Here is a 21,223-nt window from a genome sequence, read left to right on the forward strand (position 1 = left end):
TGTTGAGAAATCGTTTGGTAGCCTTAGTATAGAAACTTGCCATTTTCCCACAGGAATAAGAGAAGCGTTAAGTTTAAGCATGTATTACATGGATGCTGGTGTGTGATTTTAGGAGATGGCTTAAGCTGAGGGAGCAGCTCGGTGCCACTGAGAAGTGAGAGCTTAACTTTGCTCAGTGATTTTGAATTGGCTTACCTTGCAGCCAGACAGCAACTGTGAATTGAGCTCAGTCATAACATGACATCATGCCTCACTACTCTCAGATGACTGTAAGTAGGTTAAATCTTACCATCTCTGGAGTTCCAAGAGATTATGCTTTTCAGCCTATTAAGATTTACATGTAGAGTGTTACAAGCTGCTTTATGGTTCACATTTCTATGGAGAGCATGAAGCATGGTGTCAAAGTATGAATAGCTGCTGTGGAGTAAGCTAGTAATTTATAGCATGTCAGCTACTCCACAAGCGGCTGCCTGCAGGGATTTTCTCATCTTGCAGGAAGTGTAAGGTTATTCCCCTCTCGCTGAAGCCAGTCAGAGCAGGGACTGTGATGGTCTGGCTGTAGTGGTGCCAGCTTTGGTCTGCTGAGAAGCTTCACCTTAGGCTACTCTGAGGTACTTAACTCATGATTGAGTACCACATGCTTCTCACCATCTAGCTCCCAGTCTCTATTTCATTATTATCATCTATTAATGTGGAAGACAAAGTTTGTTTCACAGGATAGGAGCAGGGACAGCAGAACGCTTCTAGATGGGAAGTTTTGTGATGGAAAGCAGAGGATTCCCTTAAGCTTTGTCTGGGTGAATTCTAAGGTGTCTTGGAGTACAGCTGGCAGGGGGACTGCACCAGCAGCCATGCTTTTCTGTTTCCACATGAGACCCTGGGTTGTAGTTTGCTGTGAGCCTCTGGGCAGGATCTGTGTGTGGCTGTCATACAGCAACATCTGTAAACCCGCTGTTTGGAGGAGGCATAGGGGACTCTCTTGTCCTTAAGAGTGAATGCAACATTATGAAAGAATGGAAATCATGTAGCCTGTTTTTACATGTGTGTATTTGTTCTCCCTTTCCTTTTGTTTTAGGAGTACGGCCAACAGCCAAAATCTCAGGAAGGGGAGCTGAAAATCAGTGCCGTATTTTCAGTCAGTGGCAGTCCGCTTGGTAAGGAATAGCCAAGACTTAACTTTATTTAAATCTGTAAAATATGTCACCTTTGCAAATAGCCATGCAGGTTATTCTGGAGTTCATTTGCTACGTCTGACCCCAGTAGGAAACAAGAACTAGTTTGTTTTAGAAATAATAAAATTCACAAATTATAAAACAGTTGTATTTGAGGCATAGGAAAATTGACTGGTTTTTAGGGATGTTAAAAGTGTGTTCTCAGTCTTAAGAATAATTGAAACAATCTACACAGAAAACGAGCACAGAGCATGTAATTATGGAGAGTTCATCTGCTATTTAATTCTCCTTTAGACTCTGACAACCCACGTGAAGTCATAAGCTTTGTGCTTGCCCCCTGCACACAAGTGAGTTGTGTTTTAATCCATCTCTAACAGTTACTCTATGTTTTCTCTGTGTGTTTTTTTTCCTTTTAGCTCCACAGCTGTCATCAGGTTTCCAGCCTGCTGTGGCATCCTCTGGCATGAGTAAAATGCTTCCTTCAGTTCCAAGCACAGCTGTTCGGGTTTCCTGTTCTGGCTGTAAAAAAATCCTGCAGAAGGGGCAAACCGCATACCAGAGGAAAGGCTCTACCCAGCTCTTCTGCTCCACACTGTGCCTCACTGGATACACTGTTCCAGCTTCTCGCCCACCAGCTTCTACCAAGAAAACCTGCTCAAGCTGCTCAAAGTAGGAGGGGGCTTTAATTTGTTGTAGTAGTAATTTGAAACTTCTCTGCCAGTGACTGTTTCAAATGAGAGAAACATAAGGAGAAAGTTCAGTTTGTTAAATCTGGCAACAAACAAAACTGTAGATGGGAGATAAGAGATGGAAAGTTGCCCGTTTTGGGGCTGTTCAGCCTGGAGAAGGCTGCGTGGAGACCTCATAGCAGCCTTCCAGTATCTGAAGGGGGCCTATAGGGATGCTGGAGAGGGACTCTTCATTAGAGACTGTAGTGACAGGACAAGGGGTAACGGGTTAAAACTTAAACAGGGGAAGTTTAGGTTGGATGTAAGAAGGAAATTCTTTCCTGTTATGGTGGTGAGGCACTGGAATGGGTTGCCCAGGCAGGTTGTGAATGCTCCAACCCTGGCAGTGTTCAAGACCAGGTTGGACGAGGCCTTGGGTGATATGATTTAGTGTAAGATGTCCCTGCCCACACAGGGGGGTTGGAACTAGATGATCTTAGGGTCCTTTCCAACCCTAACGATTCTATGATTCTATGACTCAACTACCTGGTGATTAGAAATTGTGACTTTTTTGGTCCCTACCCCATTATGATTGGTATTTTCATTGGTAAAGGGGGTTATTCCACCCATCCTGCATTCTAATTTTATTTTTTTTAGTAGAGACTGTAAAACTAGTTCCCTTTTCCCCAATTTCTTTTGAAAAGATTTAGTGACACCGCCTGATGTATTGATAGGCCACTCCTAAGTCCAGGTGCAAAGTGTTTCACAGAATACCTACTTGAGAATTGTATTTCCTATCCATTTTCCTAATAGGCAAAATAAAATGAGGTCAGGTATTTAGCTCAGCAAAAAGAAAAGCTTTAAATTAAATGAATCCACCCTCTTCTAGAGAATGTTTAGTCTGCAGAAAAGGACAGCAAGTTGACATGAAGCCAACATTAGTTCTTTATCTGTTTGTTTTTCTTTTTATCCATAGAGACATTCTAAATCCAAAGGATGTAATCACTGCCCAGTTTGACAATACAAACTTCAGTAAGGATTTCTGCAGCCAGTCTTGTCTTTCTACATACGAACTGAAAAGGAAACCTGTTGTTACTATTCACACTAACAGCATTTCAAGCAAGTGCAGCATGTGCCAGAAGAATGCAGTGGTAATTGCAAACTTCTTTTTCATTTTAATTTCCTTTAGAGCAGGACAACTGGTTACCTCAGAGGTGAGCATACATATTCTCTCTATCTTTGTTATATATTCTTTCTTTTCTTCCAGATTAGACACGAAGTGAATTACCAGAACGTTGTACACAAGCTCTGCAGTGATGCCTGCTTCTCCAAGTTCCGCTCAGCTAACAACTTGACTATGAACTGCTGTGAGAATTGTGGAGGATACTGCTACAGTGGCTCTGGCCAATGTCACGTACTTCAGATAGAGGGACAGTCAAAGAAGTTCTGCAGTTCGACATGTGTGACAGCGTACAAGCAGGTATATGTTGATAGAACGCTAAAAGTATGTCTTTGATTAGATTTTGAGTGTTCCAGGAAGCACCCGATTTATTAGTTGATCATTTTGGTTACTGTCTAGGTCTAAGATAACTCCTTTTGCCATTCACTGCTTAATCTTTGCCCAGACATGTTGCACTGTTTCCCTTACCACTGAACCGACTACCAGAGTATTCCAGTGTGAGAAGACACACTGAGCCCACTCAGCAGCAGTCCACTGTGACTTCTCTCAGCCTTTGAGGTGCTCCCTGGTTGAATATTCTCTACTAAATTGTAGCATTTGAATTAAGTGGAGAGGAAAAGTAATAGTTGATAATTATTATACTCATGTCAGTGATTTATTTCCAGGTTAATAAAGGCACTTGAGTTCCAAAAGAATGACCAATTTTCATGTTTCCACAGAAGTCAGCCAAAATTACACCTTGCACGCTGTGTAAGGCTTTGAGATCATCAGTCGAGATGATCGAGAGTGCAAATAACTTGGGAAAAACTGAACTGTTTTGCTCTGTTAACTGCTTGTCAGCGTATAGAGTAAAGATGGTTACTTCTGCAGGTAAGTTTATCCTTTCACTTCTTTAGAAGCATAATTTCACGTAGTTCACGCCTAAGCTAATTTGTGTTGGAAGTTAAGGCTGACAGTCTTTTCTAGGAGGGTGGGAAGTGGCTTTGTTTTTTAAAGGGCGGTGCTGAGATGGGATCTTAAGGACTTTTGACTATAGATAAACGTAACAGTGATGGTACAGCCATTTCAGCTTTGTGTTTAGAGAGTTTAAACATGACAGTAAGCCTTAATCTATTTTCTTCTCTTGCAAGTGCAGCTGGTATGTTTCCCAGCTAGACAAATCCGCTCCTGTGAACGTATGCCATACCCCTGCTGTGACTGTTCAGCTTCTTGTTCTCCAGGGTGATCAGCTTAGCTACCTCTGCCTAATGTTGCACTGAGCTGGGCAAACATGTTCTCAGCTGTTTTTCTTGTAAAATGGAAAAATGCTTACTGACATCCTAGGGATACTGGGAGATTAATTAAAGGATCTGGCAAGCAACAGGCACTGCAGCTGCAGTGTCTGCTTCTGTAGAAACTTCATCTTGAGCTTCTGTATGTACTTGGCTTGTCATTCAGATTCTCTGTTCTTGTATGCGCAGCACAAAAGTATCTGCAATACAACCTGATGTTGCATCAATCACTTTTTCTTCTCTGTTTCACCCTCAGGTGTTCAAGTTCAGTGCAACAGCTGTAAAACCTCATCACACCCTCAGTATCATTTGGCTATGTCTGATGGGAGCATACGCAATTTTTGCAGCTACAGTTGCGTAGCAGCTTTTCAGGTATGACATTTAGGATTTCTTCTTAGCTGAATTAACAGATTAATGAATTGATGGTGGAAACACCTGGGATGTTGGGTGAAGTCTGTAATATTGTAAAATGAGCTCTGTTCCTCAATGTGCTTTCCTGCAGAATCTGTTCAACAAGCCTGCAGGAACGAACTCCTCGGTGGTACCTCTGTCACAAGGTCAAGTCATTGTAAGCATTCCCTCAGGGGCGATGGTATCTGCAGGTGGAACCACCTCAACTGTGTCCCCCAGCTCCATGAGCAGTTCAGCTGCAGCTGGTCTACAGAGGCTGGCTGCCCAGTCCCAGCAAGCCACTTTTGCCCGCCCTGTTGTAAAACTCAGGTGTCAGCAGTGTAACAGATTGTTTACAACCAAACCAGAACTGCTTGACTACAAGGTAATGAAGCTCATATTTCTTAAAAGAAACCCAAGAAATTGTATATGCAATGGCCTGTCAGTACTGCTCTGTTGCTTACTGTGACCTGCTATGAAGGAATTTGGAACTGATCTCAGTATCATTTAATGATTATTAAAATTAATACTGATACTAGCTCTTCGATCTTAAAAACAAGAAAACCTCTGAAAAACCCAAACCCTATGATAGCCTACCTAGGCAAGCACATTCCTGATTCTTGGTCCCAGAGATGATCCTTCTAATGCAAGGACAGAGCAGGTTGTTGAAGGCTTTCTGCAGAAAATTTGCTGTATTTGTTATAAAGCTAAATGAGGGGGCTTATTTGCTGTCCGTTGTTGATTTCCAAGGGCATGATTATGCTTCTGAGCTTTTATTAACGATTAAACTGTATGATTTGGAATGTGAAACATAGAAACATTAAACTCGAAACATTCTGGCTGTGGTGCAGGGTAAAATGTTCCAGTTCTGTGGGAAGACCTGCTGTGATGAATATAAGAAGAAGAGCAGTGTAATGGCAATGTGTGAATACTGCAAAATTGAGAAGATTATCAAGGAGACAGTGCGATTCTCAGGCGTAGACAAAGCGTTCTGTAGTGAAGGTAAGGAAGGGCAGCACTGTGTCTCACACAAATCAAGTCAGAAGTGTTTTGTCTTAAAATTACTGGTGATAAGAGAAACCTAATCTTTTTAGGTTAGAAAACTGGGAATGTTTTACGTTTAGAAACACCCAACTTTGTCCACACTATATGTTTTAATCTTTCAACATTATTACAGACATAACTAAACACAAGAACTAGAGCTGCTGAGCAAATGTCATTTTGATATTAAAGGATGTTTTTTGGGTTTTTTTTGCTATTTTCTCTTCTTTTAGGTTGTAAACTGCTCTATAAGCATGACTTGGCTAAGCGCTGGGGAAACCACTGTAAAATGTGCAGTTACTGTTTACAGGCTTCCCCTAAACTGGTCCAGAATCTCTTTGGGGGGAAAATGGAGGAATTTTGCTCTGAGGAGTGCATGTCTAAATTCACAGTTTTGTTTTACCAGGTAAGCAATATTCTCACATAGCAACCTCTGGAAAGAAATATGTTAGTAAAAGAACATTTGTACATCAGGAACTATGTGAACTATCTGTAGTTGAGTTCTGTGTCCATGGGAGTATGTTGTATGTATGTGAGAGATGAGTAAATCCTTCTAAACTTTTGAGGACCAGTTTTCTATGTAGAGAAAATGTCATACAGGTTGTGGGAAGGTAGATACTGAATGCTGTGTTGCTATATGTTACCCTGCAAAAATGATGCACCCTAACAGATTTCTTCATGCTGTATTTGCTGAGCAGGGTGCAAAGGGGTTTTTATACACTTTGTTGCTCTTCACAAGTGTGTTTAATTTCTCCCTCACTTTTTTTCCTAGATGGCAAAGTGCGATGGTTGTAAGAGACAAGGTAAACTCAGTGAGTCCATGAAATGGCATGGGGAAATCAAGCATTTTTGTAATCTGCTTTGTATTCTGTTGTTCTGTAAGCAGCAAATTGCTTCTGACCCTCCACCCCCAAACAACACAGGTAAAACAGGCTAGGGATACTATTGTCTTTTGGTGTGCATGATAGTGATATGGAAATGTATTTGGAAACTGGATTCAGTGAACTTTTAAAGATGTATCTTTTACTGGGGGGTTGAGAAGAAACGAAAGCACTTTCTTTTCAGACACTTTCATAAAACACAGTTTATGGGTAAAATGTACTGAAACTTGTTGAAGACATAGTCAATACCTACTTGTCTCCTGTGCTTGACACCACATAGCCAGATATGGTAGGATGTTAATGTTCATTCAACAAAAAAAAAATCAAGTGGTGAAATTAGTAGACTTAACAGTTGTAAATACAGATTTCCATCTCTGCACTTTAAATAGCTGGTTCTGTGTAGCCTGTAGGCATATGAGGAGTTACCACTTCTGTGTCAGTAACTGTTGATTCTTGAAGTACCAATGCCAAGATTCATGTGTGCAATAGCTGTTTCCTTGCTCGTTATTTTCACAGATAGAATGGGAAGGAGGGTGGGAATGAAGCCCACAGGAATAGGAACTATGAGTTTCTGTAGGGAATGAAATGCAAAGGGAAGAAAGGAAGAAAGGCCCATAAGGACAGGAAGAGGAAGCGAAACAAGGGGCAGAAATAGCACTGATCCTAAAGAGGGGCATAATCTCCCACTGAGTGATGGTGACTGCAACAGTAAGGTACCCAACAAGCAATAAAGAATATTAACTGAAAGTTTATAGTGTGTACCAGGCCGTATTCAACTCCTCGGCTTTGTGCATATCTGCTGCTTACATTAGTGGGAGCTGTTTTCCGTCAATAAGAGTAGAATTTATAAGTAGCTTTATACTTCCAAGCCATAACTGTACAATGTGACATTCCTGATCTTGTCAGTACACTTGGCTTTACTAAGGAGAGCAAGATGCTTGCTTCTGCAGAAGTGGGCCTGCAGCCTCAGCTGAGGCAAGTGCAAAACTGGTCTCCAGGTATCTCTCTGTCCTGGGGACTTCCAGGGTGATGGAGTGCCTCAGAACAGTCTTGTTGGATGAAGTGTGGTGATGTGTTAGTGAATGGTGCTTTCAAATGGAAAGAACCTAAGAATTCCTGTGAGAGGCTCATAAAATTCACCTCATTCATTATTTGTCAGGATCTCAGCTGTCTCCTGTACTACTTATGTTCTGTACCAAGCACAGTGAGGCATCCGGTCCTTTTATCTCCTGAGTGCTTCTCTAATACACATAGTATTAGAAAGAGAAAGCCACTTTTATCCTATGGTGAACTTCTGAAATGTTCCAGTGACTGGAAACAGCTAAAGTTTGCTTGTGGAGCCAGCTCCTATTTACACTGAAACGCAGCAGTTTGGCACCTGCATTCCCTTCTCATGCAGCAGGCTTTTTCATTTGGAGATAAATCTGGAGGGTGGATGTTGTTTCAGAAATGCTCTTTTATGAATTACTGCTTATTTTAGTTTTCTTATGTTCATTCTGTCCAGCAAACCTTTCTATGGCACCAGCTTCCTCATCAGGCCCTCCTTCTTTGAGAAAGGACTCAACTCCTGTCATAGCACATGTGGTGTCCCTTGCAAGCACCCCTGCTGCCCAGCCTACAGTTAACTCCAACAATGTTTTACAGGGTAAGACTGCTGCACATACCTGCATTTTTAAATCTCTACTCTTGAACATTGATATTTGCTCAAGGACCTTTTCTAGCTGAGGACAAGAGCCACTTCCTCATTCTGCTTCACATCAGTGCAAGACGGTTGAAGTTTTGTCTTTCCGTATTTAAATAATGACTTACATTTATGTACATACACCAGGGAATGAGGTTTAGTGGGAGTTCTTTTTCTTGACCTTGGCAGAGTATGGGTTATGGTCCTCGATGTACACAGGCTATTGTATGTTTTTTTTCCTTCACAGGTGCAGTCCCTACTGTGACAGCAAAAATAATAGGAGATGTAAGTTTTAGGAGAGCCTCTTTTTCTCACTTTCGCCCAGATTGTATCAATAACAAGTAAAGTATCCAAGAATTTCACACTGACATTTTGTAACTGCTTTTCCTGGTTATGACTGGAATTTAAAAGGCATTGAGCTTGCAGGTGTGCTTTTGAACTAATGGATAGAACTTGTACAGTATAAAAGTCTTTCTGTGTCTACTGACAGCCTGGTTAGAAGTTTTAAGACAAAGCTTGTCAAACTGTAGCTCTTGAGATGCCTGTAGTTCTCAAGCAATTCATGTGTGGCTTCTGTACTCGAGGCCACCTTCAGTGCCCAGAAATGGGATGTGATGTCAAGAGGAATAGCGCAGGAGGAAGGGGACCAGCATAGGCTGCTGGGGCTTGAAATACATCATTAGCAAGCTGGGTTTGCAATGGTTTTTAAATGATCATTTTTGTCACCAAGGGGAGTTTTAGATTGCTCAATCTCCCATAGTAGAGAGCAAATACAAATGTTACGATATCCATCAAACCAATATTGACTCTGTCCTCATGTATTTTTCCAAACAGGCCAGTACTCAGACAGATGCCCTAAAGCTGCCATCATCACAACCACCTCGGCTTCTCAAAAACAAAGCATTGTTGTGCAAGCCAATCACACAGACTAAGGCCACCTCATGCAAACCCCACACACAGAACAAAGAATGCCAGACAGGTATGTATCTAATCTACCTGTTTTATAGAAGTCTGTATTGCAGTTGAGAGAGCAATGTGTGATTTACGTAACAGAGAGAGAGTATTTAAAACTGTATTTTAAGACCTTAAACTGTTTTCATTTTGTTGTATGGTATTTTCCAAGTAGCAGTTACAAGACATTTCCTATTCATTGAAATCCATGAAGGTTCATGTGTGATGAGTCTTCTGCACACTCTGGAGTGTACCTAGTGGTCATATCTTTAAGCAATTTTTTTGTTCTATTTTTGGTATAACAGAAGAAGAAGTTGTTCAACCCCAGATCATTGTGGTACCTGTCCCTGTGCCAGTGTTTGTGCCAGTGCCCCTTCACCTCTACACTCAGTACACACCAGTTCCACTTGGGATGCCAGTACCTGTAAGTCATACTTCAGTTCACTAGAGAAGTTGTTACAGTCTTGTTCCTGAACAGGACAGAGCAGTGTCATTGGGTTTTGAGACTAGTCATGCAAGTGGTATTTGAAGTCCTTGAAACCATTTTCTTTCTTTATCACATCGCATTTGATTGATCATCATTATACAGAACTACCAGTTTGTAGGGTTATTGCAGAAATGAAACAAGTTGTCCAGTCTGGAATGATTTTAAAGTTAAATCCAGTAGTCTTAAAATATGTATAAGATTAAATGAGATGAACCTTCCTTGTGTATTTGCTGTTTCCCTTCACCCCCAAACAAGCTGTCTAATCAGTCTAATCTATCAATCTAATGTTTTCCACGTGTTCCATAGGTACCAGTTCCCATGCTCTTCCCAACTACCCTGGATAATGCTGATAAGATCATTGAAACTATTCAGGATATAAAGGAAAAGATTCCCACAAACCCATTTGAAGCTGACCTCCTCCAGATGGCAGAAATGATTGCAGAAGATGAGGAGAAAGAAAAAACACACTCTCATGGTGGTATGTGATGTTTTTAAAAGGTGCTGGCTATAGTTGCACCTTCCTGAAGCTTTTGTAATTTCACAAAGGTTTATCAGTCAACATTCAGTAGTGATACTTCTGTTGACAGTAACAGGTTGCTAGAGGTATTATCATCGTGCATTAGGCGGAGTCAAAATCAAGAAGACAAAGCATCTGCATTAAAAGAATATTTTCCTATCAGGCTTCTTACGGTTGATTCTTGGAGGGTGTTGCAGGTTAGACTGTGTTGAACAGTGGTTATCCCGTTTAGTAAATGTGGAACAAGCTGAAAAATAAACAAAATATCTTGTCTAAAATGGCTCAAATAACAAACATGGAGGGATGGAAATGTTTGGAAAAGCAAGTATAGGTTAGTTCTGCATTCCTGTTTCTTCTGTAACAGCATGACCAAGGTAGAAAGCTGTTAAGAGAACTGTAGTGGAGAAGGGGACACATCACATGTGTTAGTGTTATGACCTAATACATAGATTTTTGGTGTTCAAAGTATTTTGTATTAGTTGTGTAAGCTGTCAGTCATTTGTAGATACAGGTTTTCTTCTTTTTCCAAAGGATCTCAGACGTCTGAGCATGAGCTCTTCCTCGACCCCAAGATATTTGAGAAAGGTCAGTAGGATTTTTTTTGTAAATGGATTTTGATCCTGCAGTCTCTTTTCTTACAAACTCCTCTTTTTGTCTGCCCCTACCCATGAAATATCTGATTGTTGTCATTACAGACCAAGGTAGCACTTACAGTGGAGATCTAGAATCAGAAGCGGTGTCCACTCCACACAGCTGGGAGGATGAGTTGAATCACTATGCCTTACGATCAAATGCCCTGCCAGAACCAGATCCAGAACTGAAGCAGTTCTCCAAAGGTGATGTGGAACAGGACCTGGAGGCTGATTTTCCATCAGGTCAGTATAATGTGAATAAAAATGCATTGTTGTATAAAAGTACACAGATTTTCTGAGTAAGCATTGTACCAGCAGCCTGCTTGTGAAGGATTTGAGTTTTCATGTAGTAAAACTGGATATTTAAAGCTGCAGTAAAAAAATTACTGGATTTAAAATACTGCTGTTGTCTTTAAAGATGGTGTTCTACAGAACCTCTGACAGGAGTAGCAGGTAGCCTTGCTTGACTTCTTTGAATTTATCCCTTCTGTGTCCCTAGATATAATCGTAGAATGGTTTGGTTGGAAGGGACCTTAAAGCTCACCCAGTTCCAACCTCTGCCATGGGCAGGGACCCCTTCCACTAGAGCAGCTTGCTCCAAGCCCCTGTGTCCAACCTGACCTTGAACACCGCCAGGGATGGGGCAGCCACAGCTTCTCTGGGCACCCTGTGCCAGCGCCTCAGCACCCTCACAGGGAAGAGCTTCTGCCTAAGAGCTCATCTCAGTCTCCCCTCTGGCAGGTTAAATGTAATCTGAGAGCTGCGTAAGAATGTTTGCCTGAACGAGTACACCTGCTGAGGAGGCCTTTTCCCTTTTCTGTGAATTTACTATATACAGAAGGTACATGGGTTGTGTAGCTGTTCAGAGGTAAATCACTATTTGAACATACAGGTGTCATTGTCAGCTGTAAAAGTACTCCATAGTATTTACGTGATACTTCTACCTGGGCTGTTAAATCGTACAATTAAACTCTTAATGGTGTTGATTTGACTTCAGACTCATTTGACCCTCTCAGTAAAGGACTGGGTTTGCATTCACGTTCACGAGCAAGACGGAGACACAGAGATGGCTTCCCACAGCCAAAAAGACGGGTAAGAAAGTACTTCTGGAACACAAGTTCCTTCCATTTGAAGTAATATCATCATGTGTATGCCTATTCTCAAAAGTAAATAAATACTGCTCCAGGGTGAAAATGAGAATTCGATTTAACTATGCTGTATATTTTTTCTTGTTCGGCTATATAAGATTTTCTCCCTCCCCACAGCTAGGTAGAATAAGTGCTCTTTTTAGTGCAGAACATTTTTTATATCTTTCAAAAAATTCCAAAAGTGATGTCTTTTAAGTGCAGTCATAACCTACAGGAAAGACTCAATTTTTGCTTGTGTAGCTAGAGCAGAACAAATTTCTGTGCATATTTATCACAGTGAGAATTGTATTTTATTGCACCTTATCTGTCAAACGTGGTTAATATTTGTCCACATAGTAAAAATGCACACATATCAGTTCAGATTCTGTCATGAGAGTAGGATTTTGTTATCCTGTCAGTGTAACAGCCTTTTGATATGAGATCAAGTTAAGCATCCATAGACAAAGTGCTTACTAAATGTTGATTTGTTCTGGCCTTTGCCTGTAGGGTCGGAAGAAGTCTGTTGTTTCTGTAGAGCCCCGGAATCTGATGCAGGGCTCCTATGCAGGATGCTCTGTTTCTGGGATGACCTTAAAGTATATGTATGGGGTAAATGCCTGGAAAAACTGGGTCCAATGGAAAAATGCACAGGAGGAACAAGGGGACCTGAAGTTTTCAGGTAAATTCTCTCTCCATGGAAACAAATACTTAGCTGAAGAGCACTTGGCATGGAACGTTGCTCAAATAGCAGTTGGGGTTAGGTATTACTGAGCTTTAAAGTATCCATGGGTGGAGGAAAGATTTTATGGAATACTGTCTTATGTCTTCTCAGGAATTAAAAAAACATGGCTATTACATTCTTAATTGATCTGTTATCTATTGTAACAGGCTCTAAAATACCAGATTCCTTTTCAGTATTAGAAATGTTACTCTTTTAACCTCCACTTCATGTTCATTTGAATGTAGTAATTCTTCAGTTGTAGAAGGGCTGCTCTAGGCAGCTGCAGAGCTCTAGTCAGTTATTATCAGGCCATAGTTCTAAGTTGACAACGCCAACTTGGCTCCATCTTTTCCTCTGTAGCTAACACATGCACAAAGTATTTGTTTGTCAGCAGAACGGTTTGCTGTAAGAAAACTCTGTGCTGCAACATGAAAAACAGCTTGTTTCTGGGCTTTAGAACTGGAAAGAAACTTTCCAAAGTCCACCTAGTCTGCGCTGCAACCTGGCTGAAACTAACTTTAAAAGGCACAACTTGTTCCTTGCGTCTCACCAGGGTGATAGATGATAATGGCAATATAAATGTCACTTTGTTTTTTCTTTCTACTTACGAATTACTTTTTTCCTTACACAAGCCAGCAGTCCTGGGGCTTGGCAGTGTCCAAGTCCTCTATTCCCCAGTCTCAGATCTGTCTTATGTGTTTGCCCTAAGAGTTTTGTGGGCACATTTTTCAGAGTCTAGCAGAGAATTTCAGTGAGGAATATAATGGAGCTTCTTGAGGGTGGTGGGGAAGAGAGCAAACAGTATTAAATACCTCTGCAATGTGAAGGACTGACTGTGGCAGGACTTATATAAGAAAGATCCCAGAGGGAAAAATTCGAGTTAGAACGAGATCTGCTTTTTGCTCTTACATGGAATTTGTGTTGTCATTACATGAGAACAGCTGGGTTTTGTTTCCCAGAAGAAGAGTAATCACATGAGTTACTGTGTTTTCTTCTTGTGGCTAAGGAAGCAAATAGTAACAGTCAGTTCCAGGAAACTGTGTCCATCACATCCCCTCCCAGCAAGGTTCCCTTGTTAGTCCCAAGCAGGCACTTCTGTAAGTTGTGGAGTGCCCAAACCTGGTAATTTCCTTGCAGATCCTTTGGTCAGTTCCCTGGTTGCTCTGCTTCTCTTGCCAAATCCCACGCATGTCCCATTAAATTCTTCATTCCATCTCCCTGCACTTAACTCATGTCCAGAACTATTAGGAAATACTCAAGATCTTGCTCTCACTCAGGATTCCCCTGAGTCCAGCTGCGGAGGTGAAACCTACTTATTAACCCTCCGCTGCCAGCCTCATGTGCATGCAGTCATTGCCACGCTGCGTCTTTGGGTTTAGCACACTGCCTAACTTCAGCTTTAAATACCTGCAGCCTTGTTAGTCACTTGTAGTGTTTGTGCTGGTTGCACATGCAGGTGGTTTGGCTTTTATTGGCCAAATCCTCATTGTTGTTAACCCGCAGATATGAAATATTTCACAAGTTTACTCATACAAGGTACAAGATAGGAGATTTAATAGTTCTATACTATAGAAGATTTAATAGTTCCTACAACAAATAACAAGGAATGCGTGAAGATTTAACCTTTGAATTAAGTTAATTTTTCTAACCACTTTCTTGGCCACAGTTCGCCCTGTGAAGCTCAAGGAGGACATTCTCTCATGCACTTTTGCTGAGCTGAGTTTTGGCTTGTGCCAGTTTATTCAAGAGGTGCGGAGACCAAATGGAGAAAAATATGATCCTGACAGCATCTTATACTTGTGCCTTGGAATTCAGCAGGTAACTCAGACAATTAGGGTATTGCTGGGAACATGCAGAACTTGCCCTGGTTATTTATGCTTTATATTCATAGTCCCATGTAGCTGCTTGTTTTTTGTAGAGGAGGCAAGAATGTATCGGTTTTGTGCTTTATTCTTGTCTTAATCCCACATTGGACTAATTTTTCTGGACCTTTTTATGATCAAAATGAACAGGCTTCTTCTATACTTGGGAGGAATGTGGCATGGAGGGCAAGGTGTTTCTACCTAGGCACAGATCTTTAGACTTGGTATCTTTTTGATCGTTTTTCATGTATAGGAAAGATTTGCTCCTCAGAAATACTTGCTTTATGATGGAATGTTAGATCTCAAAGAGTTGCTCTCTAACATGCAAGGAAGAGGTTACTCAGCAAAGACTGAGCTCCTTCAGTGGCCAGACAGGTACCTGCTGTGTTGGCAAAATAAAGAAAAAGTACAATGGGAATAAGTGCACTGAAATTAATGAATGCTGAAGGTCATCTGCTAAGTCCTTACTGCCTGCCTTGAAACAGTTGCAGGACAAACCTAGTATAATATTAACTTCTGTTAAAAGCTCAGTATTCAGTAGTTTTCTGTTAGTGGCTTTGTTTTTAAAATAGTCTGCCTGTTCCTTTCCTTGAACACTTATTTGGAAATGAGAACTCAAAAGCTACTTCTGCTGTAAAACCTATCGTTTGACTAGGCATTAATAAGGTCTGGGAGGATCAGCAATGTTTTTGTGTTCCAGTTTTGATGTATTTATTGATACAAACTCCTGACTTGTAGAAAACTTCTTTTAAATGCTGCCTGACAAGAGTTTAAGGGGCTTTGTCTTGATGCTGTAAGTTGAGCTGTTTCAGCAGCCTAGCGCTCTGCCTGTGTCTATTGTCAGGAGGTGGTAGCATGTGAAGCTCTTTTCAGCACATAAATACTCAGTAACTCTTCTGGGTTTTCTAGACAGACTTTTTTCAAGAGTATTTAACAGAGGGTGATGATTTTTCAGAATAGAGCTCTAGAGCTTGGAATATTAGCAATAATTCTTGCTCAGATCTCTCATTTCATACTGGGGAGGTCCCTGTCCCTGCAGAAAGTTTGAGTTGATATCTCACTGAAGACTTCAGTAAAGGTTTTTGGACCATGAGACATTGGGACATAAGAAAGGAAAAGACTCTGATGTCCTGTATCTTCTCTGCAATGTTATATATAATCGCAAACTGTATGTCTTCCTTTTTTTCTCTTGTAGTACCTGTTTGAGAATGGTAGAATAGATAACATTTTTACCGAGCCCTATTCCAGGTTTATGATTGAACTTACAAAACTTTTGAAAATCTGGGAACCTACAATTCTTCCAAATGGTAGGACAATTATTTTGTTTTGTGTAGCTGCATGACAAAGCCTTATGATAAACTAATATTTTCTCAGTGCCATGAAGCAGCATTCACCATAGTCTCCTCTTTGTCCACCATGTTCTTGTTTGTGGTAGACTAGCATCATGGATTTCATGTCTGTCTCTACCAGTCATGGACCACACTTAACTGTATCTCTGCCTTTGATCAATCTCTCAACTCCATTGAAAGAAAAGCTTTCCATTCTGGTAGTCAACATGCTAGTTCTTCTCTTCCCTCAAGTCTTATGGTCCATGCAGTTTATCAAGTTGGACACCAGCTCTATTAGTATGTAAGATCTTTTTTCAGAGTACCAGTGAAACTTGAGTGATGTTGGCAATTCCATACGTGTATCCATTTAGAAAATGAACTTTTTCTTTAGTACAGAAATAATCCAGTTACTCACAGAGTGCTGCATACAGTGCTGGGACTTGGGATTTTTTCACTACAAATGTCTTCTAACCCCCCATATGTCCTTTTCCTAACTGACTTACGATAATCACAATGGTCTATTTGTATATAAAGATGGTACAATTTAAAGTCATGCTCCACATCTTAGGAATTATACATTTTTGCAGTTGGCTGACTGTGATTTAATACAGTGAAAGCAGAACTTAGTGAGATTCTGCTGGTGTCTGCAATCTTCCTTTATAGCCTTATCTCCATTCTTCAGGTATTGGAAGTTCATGCGGTTCTCCATGCTCCCTCTTATGTTTGTGCATGCAGTGTTCTTGGGTTTATTGGTATTAACAATTGTTTATGATAGCTCTGAATTTGCAGTTCATTAAGGTAGAAGATTAGCTGAAAGAGGACTTACATGCATCTCTGGCAAAATCTGCCTCCTCAATTGTACTCATTTCTGCCTTCCCACCCTGCTCATATATGATGTTTCCATTGCTTTGGGAAAAAGCCTGAAAATCTTCTAGATTAGACACAGCCTGTAAAAGCTGTTCATTTGTAACTGAATGTAGGGACAGCCTAAAACTGCATAAATAACACTCTTCTTTTTTCTTTGCCCACTGTTTCTAGGTTATATGTTCTCAAGAATTGAAGAGGAACACTTGTGGGAATGTAAACAGCTGGGTGCATATTCCCCTATTGTCTTATTGAACACGCTTCTGTTCTTCAACACCAAATACTTCCAGTTAAAGAATGTCAGTGAGCACCTGAAACTGTCCTTTGCCCATGTTATGAGGCGCACCCGAACTCTGAAGTATAATACTAAGATGACATATTTACGTTTTTTCCCACCCTTTCAAAAACAAGAGGTAGAATCAGGTGGGTGCCTCTGTTTTGGCAATTATATTTGCATTGTCTGTTCCTTTTTTTTTTTGAGGTGCTGTTTTTCACTGAACTTCTGTGATGCCCTTTTTGTGTATCCAGATAAATTATCTGTAGGCAAAAGGAAACGCAGTGAAGATGAGGAGATTCCAGCAGCAGTGGAAATGGCTGAAAATTCGGATAATCCCCTGCGATGTCCAGTCCGACTTTACGAATTTTACTTATCAAAATGGTAAGTGACACAACCTGATTTTTGATCTGTGTATAGATTAGAACAGGCATTTGGGCAAAGGTCCTACTCAGAACTTTTGTGCCTGTGCTGTGGGTTCCTCTCCGCAGTTCCTGGTCTCTCAGTGTGAATGGAATCATGGTGATAGCACTTCCAGCGTCAGCACTGCTGTTAGCAGTATTTGTTACTGGTATTGAGTCAAGAGTAGAGTTAGAGAGGGATGTGTTCTTTAAATGCCTCTTTACACATCCACTGGGTATAAATGTAAATGGAGGGCATTACTACAGTGACCGTGGCATTCTTACATCCTTTAATTCCCATACAGGATCCTTCTTTTGAGATGATTCTAACTAATATCCTGCCATCATGTGAAAGAGGGTAGGAAAAGTGTGAATTAGGTAAAACTGCTGATTGATAGCTTTTACCTGCTGAAATGTGAGATTAACTTGTATTTAGAAGTTAGAAAGAAGACTGTATAGCAAGGACATAGATAGGAGTCGCCTCCTTCTATATAAACTTCCAATAGATCATTGAGCAGGTAGAATATGATGTTCTTCTCTTTTCAAAGAAAATACACATGAAAAATGAAACAGCATCTCATTAGTGTCAACTAAAATTTAAATAAATCACCATCAAAAATGCACCTACTGAGCTTACTACAGATAGTTCCATTATTTAGGAAAGATGTGCATAGCAGCCGTCCCGACTCTTTGTCTCCCTCTTCTTATCTCCCTTGGCTTCACTTGCATATCATTAGAAACTCTTAGCTGTCCTTGGGCTGTCCTTGGGCATTATCATGCTCCTCATATATTACAGCTGAGCCCCTGCAGTGGTGCAAGCAGCAGTAAAAATTCACTTTGCTGTTTTAACGTGAATATTCCAAAACCAGGCAGGAGGGATCCTTGTTCTAGAGGGTTTTGTGTCTTTCTACCAGAGCCTGAAAGCTGCCTCAGAGCCAGTCTTTCAAGCAGATGGGCTTACCATTCCTCACCATGAGCAGGCCAGCTAGGATTTAGTTTTACTAGCTCTTGAAAATTCCCTGTGTGGAATTGCACAGCAGTTCTGGAAAACTAGAACGCCTTTTGTTCAGAGATTGACTGTCAAATGCATCTATCAATCATATCAAGATGCTAGTACCATTAATTGTATGATACATTGAAGAACCACATCTGTCAAGGAGTCTCTATAATTTTCTTTGTTTCTAATGCTAAGTGTCCTGGAAACAAGTTAACTGTTCCCTGCATAGAAGGGGGGAAGCCAAGTCACTAACAAGGAGATTTTAATTAGGCTGTTCAGATTAGTGTCATCATCTCAGTGTAACTTTCATTTTCTTTGCTGTCTCTCCTGCCCGTCTTTGTGAGCAGGACTGTTGATGCTGCCTTTCGATAACGTGCTCCTGCTTTCTTTATGTTGACAGTTCTGAAAGTGTGAAGCAGAGAAGCGATGTATTTTACCTTCAACCTGAGCGCTCCTGTGTACCCAATAGCCCCATGTGGTATTCCACATTGCCAATAGACCCAGGAACCTTGGACATCATGTTAACACGTATTCTTATGGTGAGGGAGGTACACGAAGAACTTGCCAAAGTCAAATCAGAGGACTCTGATATTGAGTTATCAGACTAACTGAGGTGGGGTATTTTCCTTTGACTACACACCAGAAGCACCAAACTGTGAATACGTCCAGCCTTTGGAAAATGTGTATCAAAAAAAGCCAAGATAATGTCACCTACAGGCATATTTTGAATCACAGTGGATGTACAAACTGGAACTGGAAGGAAGCAAGCTGTGTAAGCTGCAAAAACCAACATCCTGTGGCACCGCTAAATCCTCTGAACAAATTCCAGATGAACTAACCTATTTTGAGTGGTGCATAAATCCTTTATCTGTTCAGGATTTAAAACAGTTGTGAGATATTTTAAAGGAAAAGGGTTGTGTGAAACCTACCATAGCAATGTTGGGCATGGAGAGCTAGACTGTGGCTCACGTGACTTCTCAGCCTGGTGGCTGGCAGTCCTTGCTGCCAAAGAACGCGTGGAGCTCCTAGAGCTCTTCACGAGGCCAGGAGAGGAAGTGGTGGTGCTCAGGCAGACACCTTCCATTATAAATACACCTACACATGCTTTTATAGTTGTTTTCCTTTGGAAACTGGGATCAAGCGGTAGGAAGGCAGAAGCCACTGGCTGTCTAAAGGGACAACTGTCTGGCTGCTGTTAAATGGGTCACACGATGCCAGAATCTAGCTCTCGGTCCAGGCCAATTCCAACTCTTAGCTCTGTTTGGTCTTCAATGCGGAAGAGGTGCTGTAGGTCCAACTTCAGAGGGATCATGTTACGGGATGAACATTTCTGGGGTATGTACAGGAGAGTGACTGTCCTGGGGTATGTGCAGAAATCCCTTCCCTAGCCCAGTAGCTCTGCAGTCTGTTGATATAATCTAGCAAATACTGTGGTGCGCGGAAATTGTTTTTCCCTTAAGGCAGCTTTCCTTTCTCCTCTTTCCCTACTCCAATGGTTTTGGTTATTTTATAAGGCAAATCTGGAGGGCCTTGTCATTTCAAATGGAAGATACGCTCACTCTTTCCGCCTTTGCAACGCGTGCAGTGTTGTGCAAAGGATGCAGTATTACTTTTGACAACTGAACTGTGGTAGAAAATTACCATGTGTGTTTTTTTCCCACCCCACCCAAAGAGATTTAGTCATAGTGTTGGAAATCAAGAGATTTTTTTAAGGCTTGGCTGTTACTGCGTCTTTTGGAAGAGAAAAGCTCCCACGTTGTGTTTGAAGGACAGGACATTATCAGATACTGTCTGTAGCTCCCCTTTTCTCAAGCTATAGATGTGTGTTTCTGGTGACCAGTGGTCACAAATTCACTGGAAACACAAACTATTTTTAAAGAAGAGAATTGTATGGTTTTGATGTAGCTCCGGTCATCTTCTGTAACAGGGGTCTGATATTTGATCTTGTCACTAAAATTTCAAGAGATGAAAATCAACAGCCTTGAATTCTGTTTCCTTTTTTTTTTTTTTTGTTTGGTTTTGTTTGGTTTTTTAATTATTTTTTTAGCAGTAACAGAAGTAATTTAACAAAAAATAAAATCAGAAAGTAGTCTATTGACGTCGTGTACTCGGTAGTCCTGTCCCTGCCTGTAACAGATTTCACTGATGTATTTTTTAATACAGAAAACTATGTGAAAAGTAAACCTGCCCCTGATTCTGTCTGATCAAAGCCCATCTGTGTCTGTCATTTCTGATCAAAGATGCTGCTTTCTCCACGTCCTGGCCTAGCAGTCCATAATACATACCCTGCCAGTGAACTACCCAAGCTCTTGGAGCTCAGGGATGCTCCTGCAGGCTCGTGTCTTGTTCCATGAACACTAACCTGTCCCTCCCCAGAGTTAAATAGCGAAATAGCAGGCACAGTGTTTTGGATTGGAATGGCTGATAGAACGTTTCAGGGAAAACCAAATCATTGTGGAAGGATTAGTTTGCATGTCTGTAGGGGACTGAAGAAGTCTGAGCTGTGTTTGTTGCACACGAACCTTGGCAGTAGGAGAGGGAAGGGATCTGGGAATTCCGTACTTCTTGGGCATCCCTTTGGCTGATTTCTCACTCCCTCCTTCCCTGACATTCCTCCCCTCCAGGGAATAAGCAAGGGAGCAGTTAGGATAAGCTGTTGGGGGGGGGGGGGGGGGGGCAGGCTTTGGTTGGGTTGAGATTGCCTAAAAAGCAATACCACATCTGAGTTTTCACTTACTAGACATTAACAGAAATATTCCCATGAAGTAGCATATTTGT

At 41.1% G+C, this 21,223-nt stretch overlaps 1 protein-coding gene across 10 annotated transcripts in view; it reads left to right on the top strand.

Annotated features, from left to right (window-relative positions):
• The window catches only part of ZMYM4 (zinc finger MYM-type containing 4), a 36,432-nt gene extending 15,778 nt beyond the window's left edge, over positions 1-20,654 (top strand). For 6 of the 10 annotated variants that reach the window (XM_057403472.1, XM_057403467.1, XM_057403471.1 and 3 more), the window contains 24 exons: positions 1,076-1,154; positions 1,589-1,841; positions 2,817-2,991; positions 3,108-3,320; positions 3,740-3,890; positions 4,548-4,663; positions 4,794-5,066; positions 5,533-5,683; positions 5,956-6,128; positions 6,495-6,645; positions 8,108-8,248; positions 8,532-8,569; positions 9,119-9,263; positions 9,541-9,659; positions 10,029-10,200; positions 10,771-10,824; positions 10,935-11,114; positions 11,869-11,963; positions 12,506-12,677; positions 14,386-14,537; positions 15,777-15,888; positions 16,948-17,196; positions 17,302-17,431; positions 18,846-20,654. In XM_057403472.1, the coding sequence (XP_057259455.1) occupies positions 1,076-1,154; positions 1,589-1,841; positions 2,817-2,991; positions 3,108-3,320; positions 3,740-3,890; positions 4,548-4,663; positions 4,794-5,066; positions 5,533-5,683; positions 5,956-6,128; positions 6,495-6,645; positions 8,108-8,248; positions 8,532-8,569; positions 9,119-9,263; positions 9,541-9,659; positions 10,029-10,200; positions 10,771-10,824; positions 10,935-11,114; positions 11,869-11,963; positions 12,506-12,677; positions 14,386-14,537; positions 15,777-15,888; positions 16,948-17,196; positions 17,302-17,431; positions 18,846-19,053 (3,702 nt within the window). In that variant the 3' untranslated portion in view covers positions 19,054-20,654. Of the gene's footprint in view, positions 1-202; positions 270-1,075; positions 1,155-1,588; positions 1,842-2,816; positions 2,992-3,107; positions 3,321-3,739; positions 3,891-4,547; positions 4,664-4,793; positions 5,067-5,532; positions 5,684-5,955; positions 6,129-6,494; positions 6,646-8,107; positions 8,249-8,531; positions 8,570-9,118; positions 9,264-9,540; positions 9,660-10,028; positions 10,201-10,770; positions 10,825-10,934; positions 11,115-11,868; positions 11,964-12,505; positions 12,678-14,385; positions 14,538-15,776; positions 15,889-16,947; positions 17,197-17,301; positions 17,432-18,845 lie in introns of those variants that run through there. The other 4 variants (XM_057403475.1, XM_057403468.1, XM_057403469.1 and 1 more) reach the window with 4 other exon arrangements.
• Positions 20,655-21,223: the final 569 nt, after the last annotated feature.

This window comes from Pezoporus wallicus, unplaced genomic scaffold, assembly GCF_028554395.1.
Source record: "Pezoporus wallicus isolate ANWC-B61680 ecotype Strahan unplaced genomic scaffold, APGP_CSIRO_Pwel_v1 contig_8232, whole genome shotgun sequence".
Taxonomy (NCBI): domain Eukaryota; kingdom Metazoa; phylum Chordata; class Aves; order Psittaciformes; family Psittacidae; genus Pezoporus; species Pezoporus wallicus.